Genomic DNA, 13,248 nt, shown 5'->3' on the forward strand with positions numbered 1-13,248 from the left:
AGATTTTATTTTAAAACTATCTTTAACGTGTTGATTTATCTTCAAAGAATTAAACTATTTTTTTTTTAAAATAATATCATACATGTATTTCTATTTTATGTGTTTTGAAGAATTTATCTTGTTTATCACTCTTTTTCGATGCACCTTTTTGGCAAATGAATGTAATATTATAAAATATTTCATAAAATATCAACCAATTTTTTTTATAAAATTAGTCTTCATTAGGTAATCTAATCTATTAAGAAATTGGTATTCTTTCATTAAATAATCTATAAAAGAAATTGGGTTGTGCACATATAAAAAAGGTCAAGATATGAATAATATGTTATATATTCACTTAAATTAAAATTAAGAACAAATTAAGGTTGCCACATCATTTTTTTCGATGGAATTATTGTAAAATTTGGTCATAGTGACTTTTGTTATGGTCGAAATAAAGTTAAATGAGCATGGATGAAATGAATGAAAGAAAAGTAACTTTTGCGTAATAGATACAAAGTTAAGTGACCATGGATAAAATGAATGAAAGAAAAGTGACCATGGATGAAATTTACCCTGTGTTGCCAACAAAGCTCAAGTGGCCAAGGGTCTAGGTACTTTAACCAAGATTTGAGTTATACTTTAACAAATAGAGGTTCTATGTGCTGCAAGTCTATTGTTTAGATGGTTGTCAAATATCGTTGTAGCGCGATACAATACGATACGATACATTATGAAATGACATGCAACAACCATCCAAACAAGCTTTATCTGCTTAATCAATTTTTATTACTTTGTTGATTTATATACTATGTTATTAGTGGCGGATCTAGGAATTTATTTCGGGGAGTTTGAAAAAATAAAAATATAAATATGTTAATACGTCAACAAAATATAATTTCAAGGTATAGCAACTGTACATGCATCCTTTTTTTTTTTTTATAGCTATGCAGGACAGCTACTATAGCAGCTTGCAACATAGATTTTAAAAATTGAAGCCTTCGCTGGTAGTGGGAATCGAACCCACGACTGAGGGCTGAAGGAGTGACTCAAGAAGCAAACATAGAATCACTGGGCTATTCAACAACCTTGTTTTCACATGGTTCAAAATTAATATATATACATAAATATAAATTTTCTACGTTATATATACAACGTAATTTTTTGTTGAGGGAGTTCGGGTGAACCCATGGATACCACGTGGGTCCGCCCCTGTATGTTACAATTCCATGTAGTACATGATGTGTTAATGATGTTTCTTTAATTTGTTTAAGATATGTTTTATAGTTCGTAAGAGTGCAACTAGTGATGTGTGAATTAAGTGCATATCACGAGTTGGAATGTACAATCATGTTATAGAAATATATTACTATGGTACTTAAGTGTAGAACGGCAGACGGGCAAATGCATTATTTATCGAGTTTCAAACTGTATGGTACTTAAGTATGGTACTAGTGACTTTAAATTTAACGAATATGCGCCAATAGTATAAATAAATCTTGCATTATGACATCGCTTACAAGCCAATTATAGGTAACTTTTATAACAAGCATGCATTATTGACAACACGCAAGAATGACAAAGAACAGAACAATGTGGCTTGTGAGGGATTTCACGTTGAACGTCTCCTAGTGTTTGTCTAAATTACGCATAAATATTTTTGAAATATATTTTCTGCATGCTTACTAGATACCTAAAAATAAGTAAGAAAATCACACGTAATTTTAGAAAAATAAGTGATTTTCTTATTATTACTAGATTTTCGATATATTTTTGGTAAAACCTTTCCTTTTAATTAAATATATTTATACTAAAACCTTTCCTTATTTGAAGTATCAGAATTAATGAAGCTAAATACCTATTTTAACCGTACAAAGAGGCCTGATATCTATATGCTAAACCTAATCTAACCGTATTAAATGTAAAATTAGGTGACCCTATATAGGTCTTTGTTATTTTAACATAATCTTTATAATAAAAAAATATTCTTAAGCCTTTTATTATTTTACCACAATCTTTATAATAAAGGAATAGTCGTGCAATGCACGTGTGTACAAACTAGTGTATGTATATATATATATATATATACACCCATATAAGTTGTCATAGACATAAGCGAATTCTTCCTATTTTTTTGTAGAAAATAATTAGCGTTTGAATTACCTTATACTATTATTTTTTTTATTTATATTTAAATATTATAAAATAAAAATAATAGACAATCTTACCTATTTAAGTCTTAAGAGTCCTAAACTGTGACGGTTTATTTTAGTTAATGTCTACTATAAAAGCACCTAATACTTGGTTGACGTAACACCAAACCCTCCAAGTCTATTAATCAAATATGGTTAAACGTTTCAAATCACTACTTCGTTTTGACTGCTTTTCTATTGGAACAACTTCATCAAAAAAGTACTTTCCTGAGGAAATACTTGTGGAAATCCTCATCAGGTTACCTGTTAAGTCTCTTGTTCGATTCAGATGTGTATCGAAATCTTGGAAGACGTTAATCTCAGATGAATACTTTAAGGCGAAGCATTGCAATCATGCGAAGAAGAATAAAAAAATTCTCATTGCCCGAATGTTGTTTGATGATGTTGGTATTGGTCATTGGGATTTCAGTTGTTCTTATTACAGTTGTTGTTTATCTTCACCATTATCATCTGCTAGACCATTACAAAAGCTTGGTTGCCCATCAAACCATAATGGTTATAATAAAATATGTTGTTGTGATGGTTTGTCTCTTCTTCTGTGTCCTTCTGGTGGCTATTTACTGTGGAATCCATCCACAAATGAATCAGTACATTAGATGTACCGTTTCAGTGTTAGATGAAATGCTTTGTGTTTATTGTACTTTTTGGAGACGGAAACTTTTTAAGTTATGAGTAATGAAAGAATATGGTGTCAACGAAACTTGGACTCAATTATTTACCATACGAGGACCTCATCTATTATTAGCCAAACCATTATTTACCATATCAAAATATATGTTTGTGGAGGGTGAAGTGCTACTCGGATTTTGCCATGGTGGATTTAGGACATCATCCAAAGGACCATATGAATTGTTCACTGAATATTGCGGTTTTCAACAAGTATTCGTTCTCCAACATTACTTATTTAGTATTAGAATTGGGCTGCATGGGGGTGTCATGCTACAACATTTTATTGCTATAAGTTTATTAGCTGTGGTTTCATGATGTGTTTGCTTATTTCAAAAGTAGATGAATTCAAGCCTCTCACCTCAATAAGTTCACCTTCATAGATTTGACAACTAAGTATCAGCAGCAACAATGGAAAAGTCATCCAGAGCAACGTCCACAATTTATGTCAACATGACATACTACAGCGATAAGATAAAACACCATCATCACATAGAAAATCGTGGATCCTAACATTAACAAGTTACATTTGACCAAAAGGACTTCAAAAAACAATGAAATGAAATTGGTGCTTATCAAACTACAGTCTTACTCCCTCCGTTCCAAAATACTTGTCACAGTTTTCTTTTTTGAAATCAAGCAATAACAACTTTGGACGACATTTTTTGATTGATGTGCTTTTACTTCATATCAATATGAGAGGAAAAAAAATGCAATTTATAGTTTTTGAAAATACCAAATTAATCTAATCTAATTTAACTTTGAAAATTAGGCAAACTAACTCTAGAGAAGTAAAACTCGACAACTATTTTGGTATGTATCTTCAAAGGAATGCAGAGAAACGACACTAAAATTGTTCCTCAAAGATAAAACAGATGGATGTATTAAATAAATACCTTTAATTAGTGGAATAAGTGAAGCAAAATTTAATATTATTTCATGCGGAATTAATTCAAGTTGGATATTCCGAAATAAAAATAACATTATAATTTCGGGATATATTAATTATTCTGCAATTTATCCCTAACCAAACATGAATATATCCATCCTAAAATTAATTTCGAAATTAGTTATCTTTCATCCCTCAAACTAAATTAACCTAAGCCTTTTTGGTACTGTTCAATCTCATCATTCTAATTTATTATGTCATTGTTGGGGCAAAAGGGAGTTGCTTAGATGGTACGCAGCGCTCGCTTTCAACTTGAAGATTGTAAATTTGAGTCATTAAATAAGCAAAAAAAGATAGAGCTCCTAGGGAGGGAAAAAAATTTGTGGAAGAAGGGCACATTGAACGGAATTACGGAATTGACATTATCATTTAACGTTCTAATTGTTGATTGTTTCTTGTGGTATCAAGGGATAGAATGGGAATTATGGGTTTTTGGGTGTAAGATCCAATGATAATGTCATTTTAGTTGGGGGGAGGCGGGGGGTGGACCATGAAATTTCAATTATTTGATGAAATTTTTGGAATTAAAATGTTCATAATAAGGATTACAAAACCGAATCATCTATACATTAGGATTGCAAATTTTGAAATTCTCTTGAAAAATGATTCTTGCGTAGGCAATATGCATGATAACTAAGTTGCTCGGACTCTCCAAAAAATGTTACCGCATCCGTGTCGGATCCTCCAAAAATGCACTAGTTTTGAAGGATTCAACATGTACCCGATGACATTTTTGAAGAGTTCGAGCAACATAGCTTGATGATACCAAATTACTAACTGTAGTATAATGTGTTCTAATACATTCTAATTTGTGTTTATGACTTGCTGTGTGTTGCCAACAAAGCTCAAGTGGCCAAGAGTCTAGGTACTTTAACCAAGATTTTGAGTTATACTTTTAACAAATAGAGGTTCTACATGCTGCTTGTCTATTGTTTGGATGGTAATTAATTGTTGTAGCGCGATACGATACATTATGAAATGATATGCAACAACCATCCAAACAAGCCGTATCAGCTTAATCATTTTTTATTACTTTGTTGATTTATGCTATATTGCAAGATATGTTATAGTTCCCCCATGGGGTTTGGTCTGGCGGTAAGAGTGCTAACTAGTGATGTATGAATTAGGTGCACATCACGAGTTCGAATGTATAATCATGTTATAGACATATATTAGTATGATAGTGAAGTGTAGAAGTTAACTAATATACACCGATAGCATAAATAAATCTTGCATTATGACATCACTTACAAACCAATTATAGGTAACTTTAATAACAAGCATGCGTTATTGACAGCACGCAAAAATGATAAAAAACAGAATGATGTGGCTTGTGAGGGATTTCACGTTGATCGTCTCCTAGTGTTGTCTAAATTATACATAAATATTTTTGAAATATCTTTTCTGCATGCTTACTAGATAATACCTAAAAATAAATAAAAAAATCATACTTAATTTTAGAAAAATAAGCGATTTTCTTATTATTTTTTGATGTTCGGTAATATATATGCACCCATAAGTTGTCATAGACAAAAGTAAATCCTTCCTATTTTTGGTAGAAAATAATTTAGAGTCCGAATTACCTTATACTACTATTACCTTATTTATATTTAAATATTAAAAAAAAAAAATTGAAAATCTTACCTATTATAAGTCTTAAAAGAGTCCTTATATATTATGTAAAATACTCATTCCAATGACGATGTATAGTAGATATATATAATGTCTACTATAAAAACACCTAATAGTTGGTCGACATAACACCAAAACCTCAAGTCTAATAAATTTTCTTCTGTGGATGTCTGATTCCACATTGTAAAAGGTTTCTCTCTAACCATGTTCGGTAATATATATATATACACCCATAAGTTGTTATAGACATAAGCAAATCCTTCCTATTTTTGGTATAAAATAATTTAGAGTCCGAATTACCTTATATTAAATAGACTTTCAAATTTTTCCTCCAAGAAAGGAATAAACCAACATAGAAGAGATTTCTATATTTTACTGAACTTTCAGGAAAAGTAAAAGCTATTATAGTGATCATTTATTGTGGAATCCATCCACAAATGAATCAGTACAACTTCCTAATCATGAGTTTTCAGATGCAACACATATCACTTACGGATTAGGATATGACTCGATTAGTGATGACTATAAGATTATAATCATGCCTCTTATTCGAAGCTATAAGAAAAATATGAAAAGAAAAGTTTCTGCCTACGGCTACATGCCCCTATTCTCACCTGAGAAGTCATTAGGAATTATCCTAATTTTTAATCGACTTATTTTTCTAGAAAAATATTTAAATCAGCCAAATAAAACTGAAAAATATTTTCGAAAAAAAATGTTTTACCCATACCAAACACACCCATAAGGCCATAATTATGATTTAAGAATTGCAGTAGTTGCTTTTAATTTACTTACATTACTACGTACCCCCATATGGGAAACCAAGTTGCTGGGATGTTGGGACCATCATAGTACATAAACCTAGTATTTTATAAAAACAAGTACATATATAATAATTAGACAAGTGGATATAATGGCGATTAAATCAAAGTTTGAAGTTTCTACATCATAGTTTATGTAAATATTACTATTGGCTAAAAGTCATTAGGTGAGTCAACGACTCATTATGTTTCCTATCCAGCTAAGCATATGAAATGTAGGGGTGTGAAAAAACTGAAATGACCGATAAATTAAATCGATAAAAATGTTATTGGGTAATTGATATTGGGTTATTGGGTTAAGGGTTTCTTATTGATTTTATAAAAAATTTTATTGGGTAAACGGTTCGATTTCGATTTTAGCTTAATTGGTTATCGATTAAACCGATAACCCAATAAGAATATACTAAATTATTGTTTTATATCCCTATTTATGTTATATATAAATCTCTCTCTCTATATATATATGTATATGTATATATATTATATGCATTACTTATTCACAATTCAGTGATTCACAAAGTATTAACCTATTCAGGGCAACAAAGGCACAATATAAAACTCGGCTATTATCGTATTGAAAAGCTTAAAGCATTTATAACTTCCAACAATTAGGATTTAATTTTTTCCTAACTAACATTCAGTTCAAGTTTGAAGATTCTTGTAAACTAAAATGCATTGAGTAGGATTTTGGCGGTAACTAAAATTTCATTTTTTTATGTTAGTTGTTACTATTTCTATTCTATAAGTATTTTCTTATTGGTTAAACCAAAAACCGAACCGTTAAGGACCAAAAACCGATAAACCGAAACCGATAAGAAAAAATCTTATTGGTTGGTTATTGATTTTACATATTTAAAAATCGAAAACCGATAAGCCGAACCAATAACATATAAAACCAAACCGAACCGACCGATGCACACCCCTAATGAAATGCGTTTTTTTTCATCCGATGTTCGGTAACCGCATTGGAGTCCGAATTCGCGCCGCGTAGGGCCCCATTCGGGGGAGCACTCCCTACCAAGAATTTTTTCATACTCAGGGCTCGAATCCGAGACCTCTGGTTAAGGGAGGAGCAGCTCCATCCGCTGCATCACATCCTTTGTGGTAATATAATGCGCATTATGTATTGAATTACACTTTCTTAATAGATGAGCTAAGAATTCATGCGAAACAAAAAAATCATGAAAAATACTAATGGAGTAATAATTTTTATGGAGTAATAATTTTTTTGTATCATGCGAAAAGCTTGTTTGGATTTAATTAATCTCCCATATAAGTTTACCTTTTCCCATCACCCAACCCGGAGACGGACCCGAGGGAACCACAGTCAGTGGCGGAGCCAGAATTTTCACCGAGGGGTTCAAAATCGAAAAACATAGGCACAGGAACTAATCGAAGGGGGTTCAACATCAATTATATATACATAAAAAAGAATTTTCACTATATAGAAATAGTATAATTTTTCGCTGAAGGGGGTTCGGATGAACCCCCTAATTATAAGGTGGCTCTGCCACTGACCTCAGTATGAAAAATGTCACGTCTCGTCCTAAGGCTCACCTTTCATTGTGGGTTATAAGGCGGGCAACTTTATCCAAATAAGGGTCAGGGCAAAAGGATCATGATACTATCCAAATGCGAAGAACCTCAGACGCAACTGCAATGAACACAAATCTCACTAACAGATCTAAACTAAGAGCAAATATTCAAACGTGAGAGAAAAAGATCACCCAACGAATGGGCCGACTCAAGTATTTGGGGAGGGAGGTAAGAATCATGCTTTTAGAGACTTAACCCAACCCGATTCAAATCTTATCTGAACTTAAAAATAAACTAAGTCGTACCAATAAACATGGCATTATTTTTTATATTTCATCTTTTTTTTTTTTGTAACACACATAAATATTTTATCCCAAGCCATCGCGTTTTAGATATTTCAGTTCCACCGGTACATAAGAATCTTCTACAAGTCGTCTCAATCACATCAATGATCTTCATAGGCAGCAGGAAGATTCCAAACCAAAAAATTAAACAATTACTCACACTGTTTTGATTTGTTTGATCTAATTTGACGTGACATAGATTTCAAGAAAGTAAATAAATTTTTAATATATATCATATAAATTTAAATTAAAGATATATCGAATTTGTCAAAATATTCTACTATAATTTTGTGATTTTAAACTATCATGCTGAAAATTGTAACTAACTATCAAAAAAGGAAAGGATTATTTTAAAAAAAAATGATAAATATAGGTCAAATAAATTAAATCGGAGTAAATATTATCTCTCTTATTTTTCAATATATTTTATCCTACCTGTCTCTAGTGACAGCAAATTAACTAACAATGTCTAGAAGACCTAGGAGTTGATTTTGTTTTTTAATTGGCGTTGTTAGTGGTTTAATTAATTTCCTTAAAAAAGTATAGTGGTAGTAATATTATTATCTTTTGAAGCAAAAAATAAAATAAAATAGCAAGTAGTACTATACTATATAATATATGATCACCGTATTTGTATTGGAAATACCATCACCTATATATAGAGAGAGACCTAAATGTCCAGTCTCATTATTTACAAATCCTTCATTATCATTTTTGTACCTGTAAACTAAACTCCATTTAATCATAGGAACATGAAGGTAATTATTAATTCCTTAAATTGTGTAATTTTTATCCCTTAATTCCTTTTTTGTCTATTTTAAGTTTCTAATTTATCATTAATAACATTTAGGAAAAGATTGTGATCGATATCAGTACTCTCAGCAATGATAACTGTATATCAAAGGCAATGGAGATTGCTGTAAAATGTGCAGGTATTTTATGCCTATTCGCGCTTAATATTTTCCAAGAAAATGTTTTTCTATACCTATTTGTTGATATTATACGCTTTCAGGCGTACATCGGTCGGTTTGGTTCGATTTTATGTATTATTGATTTTGTTTATCGGTTATCAGTTTTTTAATATGCTAAACTAATAACCAAACCAATAAGATATTTTTTATCGGTTTTTAGTCCTTAATGGTTCGACTTTCGGTTTATTTTCGATTTTCAGTTTAATCAATAAGAAAATATGCATAATAGTAATAGTAGCAACTAACAAGAAAAGAAACAAAATCTTAGTTGCTGCAAAAATACTACATGATGTGTTTTATTTTACAAGAATCTTCAAGCTTGAATAGGTTTTCGAAAAATTAAACAGGTTTGTAGAAATGAAAGAGAAAAATAGAGTAGGTTATATATATATATATATATATATAATCCAATAAGAAAAAATCGAAACCGAACCAATAACCCAATAAATTTTTTTTATAAAACCATTAAAAAAACCCTTAATCCAATAACCCACTACCAATAAATCAATAACATTTTTATCGGTTCGGTTTATTGGTCGGTTCGATTTTTGCTCACCGGTGTGCAATACGTACCTCTACTTCTCTTTGGTTGATCATGTATAATAATGTTATATTTATTCACTCTGATACGTTTTTAAATCCTACTCGTCTTCCAATATTAACTGTATTTGCCTTTCTGAAATTCTAAATTTGCCTCTGATACGTTTGCACAGGAGTACTCTCAGTGAATTCAGATAAGGAAAAAGGACATTTAGTGGTAATTGGAATTGGTGTAGATTTTTTCAAGTTGATGAAATGCATAAAGAAGAAATTTAGGTGTGCTCATATTGTGAGTGTGGAAGAAGTAAAACCCGAAAAGAAACCCGACCCGAAACCAATTTGCTATCCAAACCCATGTGTGCAGTATTATCCAGTATGCCAACCCGTTTATGAGTCTCATGGTCCAAATTGCACCACTATGTAAAAGACACCCTATAATTTTAATTTATTGTATTGTATTATTAAATCTGTCATTATATATGTAACAATTAATTTGGTGTGGTGGAACATATGTTATTTCTCTTTTTTTATTTTTTTTTCCTATTATACTTTGTTGGTGGTGATTGGTAATTGTGATGGATGATGGCAGTAGCTAATGATAGACTAATAAAGGCAGTTTTAGTAATAAATTATAGTTGTAGTGGTAATTAGGGTTGATAGGGTTGATTAATTATGGTGATTGTCGATTATAATGATCGTGGCTCACCGCACTAGTGTGTGTATGTGTGTGTATATATATATCAAAGAAAAATTGTTGAAGCAATTGCATGTAGCAGTACTACGAAAATTAAATTAGTGTATAGAAAATACAGAAGGAGATGAAGATGGAGATCTGTAGCAAAAGGAGATTGAAATATATATCCTTCTTATTTTTTTATAGAAAATAATTAGAGTCCATATTATCTTATATTGCTATTTTCTTATTTATATTTAAATATTAAAAAATAAAATAATAGAGAATCTTACCTATCATAATACTTGGTTTACATAACATGCACCAAACCCTAATACTTGGTTGACATTAACACCAAACCCTCAAGTCTAATAATCAGAGCAAACAGAGAAAAGGGGAAGCTTTAAAGATTGGGAAAAGATGGTTAAACTAATTTTCAAATCACTACTTGAAATTATTAATGACCTTTTCTATTGGAATTTTTTTGACCTTTTCCATTGGAACAACTTCATCAAAAAAGAAGTTGAAAATCAACTTCGTCCCTGAGGAATATCAAAAAAGAAGTTGGAAATCAACTTCCCTGAGGAAATAATTATGGACGTCCTCTTCAGGTTACCTGTTAAGTCTCTTGTTCGATTCAGATGTGTTTCAAAATCTTGGAAGACGTTAATCTCAGACGAATACTTTAAGGCGAAGCATTGCAATCATGCAAAGAATAATAAAAAACTTCTCATTGCGCAAATGTTCCCTGATGATGTTGGTTTTGTTCATGCAGGTATAGTTATTACAGTTGTTCTTTATCATCATCATCATCTGCTCAACCATTACAAAAGCTTGGTTGCCCTACAAACCATAAACGTTGTATAATATTATGTTGTTGTGATGGTTTGTCTCTTCTTTGGTGTCATTCTGCTGGCTATTTACTGTGGTATTACCACTCACGGGTTGGGATATGACGCGATTAGTGATGACTATAAGATTCTTATGATTGACAACCGTGGCTCTTTTTTCATACCACTCACTAAAATACTTGCACTAAAGAGTGGTTCTTGGAGAAATATCGAAAACCATCCTAGTGGTTTTCACAATAGTGTGCGTTCTGAATCTCAGGACTCTTTGGCATTTGTTGGTGGTGCATTTCACTGGGTATGTTATTATAAATCGTATGTTATAATTTCATTTAATATATCAAATGAAATGTACGAAGTAATATCATTGCCCGAGGAAATTTGCAATCTACTCAAACGTAGGATTCACGTAATATGTTCTGTTTCAGTATTAGATGAAATGCTTTGTGTTTATTCTACTTAACCAGATGGGGAGACGGAATCTTATAAGTTATGGGTAATGAAAGAATATGGTGTCAAGGAAACGTGGTTCAAATTATTTACCATACCAAGGTTTTTCGCCATACCGAAATATGTGTTTGCGGATGGTGAAGTGTTATTTTACGAAGGCTACTTTCCATATAATGGGTTTAGGACATCAAAAGGACCATATGAATTGTTGCCGTCTTCTTATGACACCTACCTACAAGGATTCGTTTATACGGAAAGTTTGATCTCTCCAAATTTACTTATTTAGTGGAGTGTTAGTTTATATTTGATCAAGTCATCTTTTGTTTATTTATTTATTTTTTTGCTTTCTTGATTCTACTACTTTGTTTATGTACCCATAAAAAAAAACAAAAAAAGGAAAAGTAAATTTGAATTTTACAGAATTGACACTAGAATATAATGTTTTAATTGTAGGTTATTTAATATTTATTGTGGTTTCAAGGGGTAAACTAGAAATTACAGGATTTTTTAAAGCGCTTGATTTAAAAAGGATCATTCGATATTGACTTCATCGTTTTTACCTGAAATTAAGAGAAGCATGTGGTACAACTTTGATCTTTATATGAAATTAAACTTTTAAAGAATTACTACAATGAAACATTTTTTGTTGGAGTTAGCACTCCAATTAAAAGGAGCATGTGGACTTGGTTTATTGTAAAAGTCCAATGTACATCTGCATTTACATTTTGGAAAAAAAGTAGAGTGATATACCCTAATATAAGCATTAGTTGTAGCTTTTACGATTTGAACTTAGTGACTTATAGGCCACACTAAATTACTCTTAACATTAATTTCAAGACTCCTCTTGATCGTTACAGTACTACGTACTATTAATCTTAAAATTTAGAATATTTTTTATTTCGACCACAAGATGGTTACTGATGCTTTTGCCTGAATTCGATATCATGTATGTAACCAAAAAGGAAAATCAGTAGTCGTGTGGAATTCTTGCACCATTATCTGCTCTTTAGGAATAATAGATTTTGAGAAGATTAAGTATATAAGTGATATTCTTATCGTAATTTCACACTGATGAGGTTAAATATGGTCACGATAGATAGAATCGTCTTTTCACTATCTTCCTCAAATTATTATTTAGTTATTATTAATATTAGAACTTTGAAATTAATTAAAATCCATATTGAGTTAGGAAAGAAAGTTCTAAATCAATTCAAAGCTTACCTTATATTTAATTTATTAATAAATTAAAGAGAAAATGGTCAAAAGCCTCCCAACCTGTACCCCAAATCTCAACTACACACTCAACCTTTAAAGGTGACCTATTACCCCCTGAACTATTTTAAAGTAGAATTATTATCCCCTGAACTATTTTAAAGTGAGATTATTACCCCCGAAAACTGACAACCAGTCATTTGGAATGTGGTATGATGCACGCGCTGCCACGTCATTTTTTTTTTCACTCTAAAAAAATTAATTATTTAACTTTATTATTTTCTTTTTTCTTCCCCATTTTCTTCTTCAACCAATTTCATCTTCTTGGGTCAAATATAGAATTTCTGGGGAAAGAAAATGACGGATTAATGAAGTTCTTGAACGACGGGTTAATGAAGTTCTTAAAGGGCGTTT

The 13,248-nt window shown here is 31.2% G+C and overlaps 2 protein-coding genes across 2 annotated transcripts; both read left to right on the top strand.

Annotated features, from left to right (window-relative positions):
- Window positions 1-2,323: 2,323 nt before the first annotated feature.
- LOC124885921 (putative F-box protein At3g25460) lies at window positions 2,324-2,788 on the top strand. Its single transcript, XM_047394186.1, has one exon. It carries the CDS (start codon window positions 2,324-2,326, stop codon window positions 2,786-2,788), a length of 465 nt encoding a protein of 154 aa, XP_047250142.1.
- Window positions 2,789-8,791: 6,003 nt separating this feature from the next.
- LOC107877434 lies at window positions 8,792-10,507 on the top strand. Its single transcript, XM_016724083.2, has 3 exons — window positions 8,792-8,898; window positions 8,991-9,072; window positions 9,825-10,507. The coding sequence occupies exons 1-3, from the start codon at window positions 8,893-8,895 to the stop codon at window positions 10,073-10,075; spliced, it is 339 nt and encodes a 112-aa protein (XP_016579569.1). The 5' UTR covers window positions 8,792-8,892; the 3' UTR covers window positions 10,076-10,507.
- Window positions 10,508-13,248: the final 2,741 nt, after the last annotated feature.

This window comes from Capsicum annuum, chromosome 7 (assembly GCF_002878395.1).
Source record: "Capsicum annuum cultivar UCD-10X-F1 chromosome 7, UCD10Xv1.1, whole genome shotgun sequence".
NCBI lineage: Eukaryota > Viridiplantae > Streptophyta > Magnoliopsida > Solanales > Solanaceae > Capsicum > Capsicum annuum.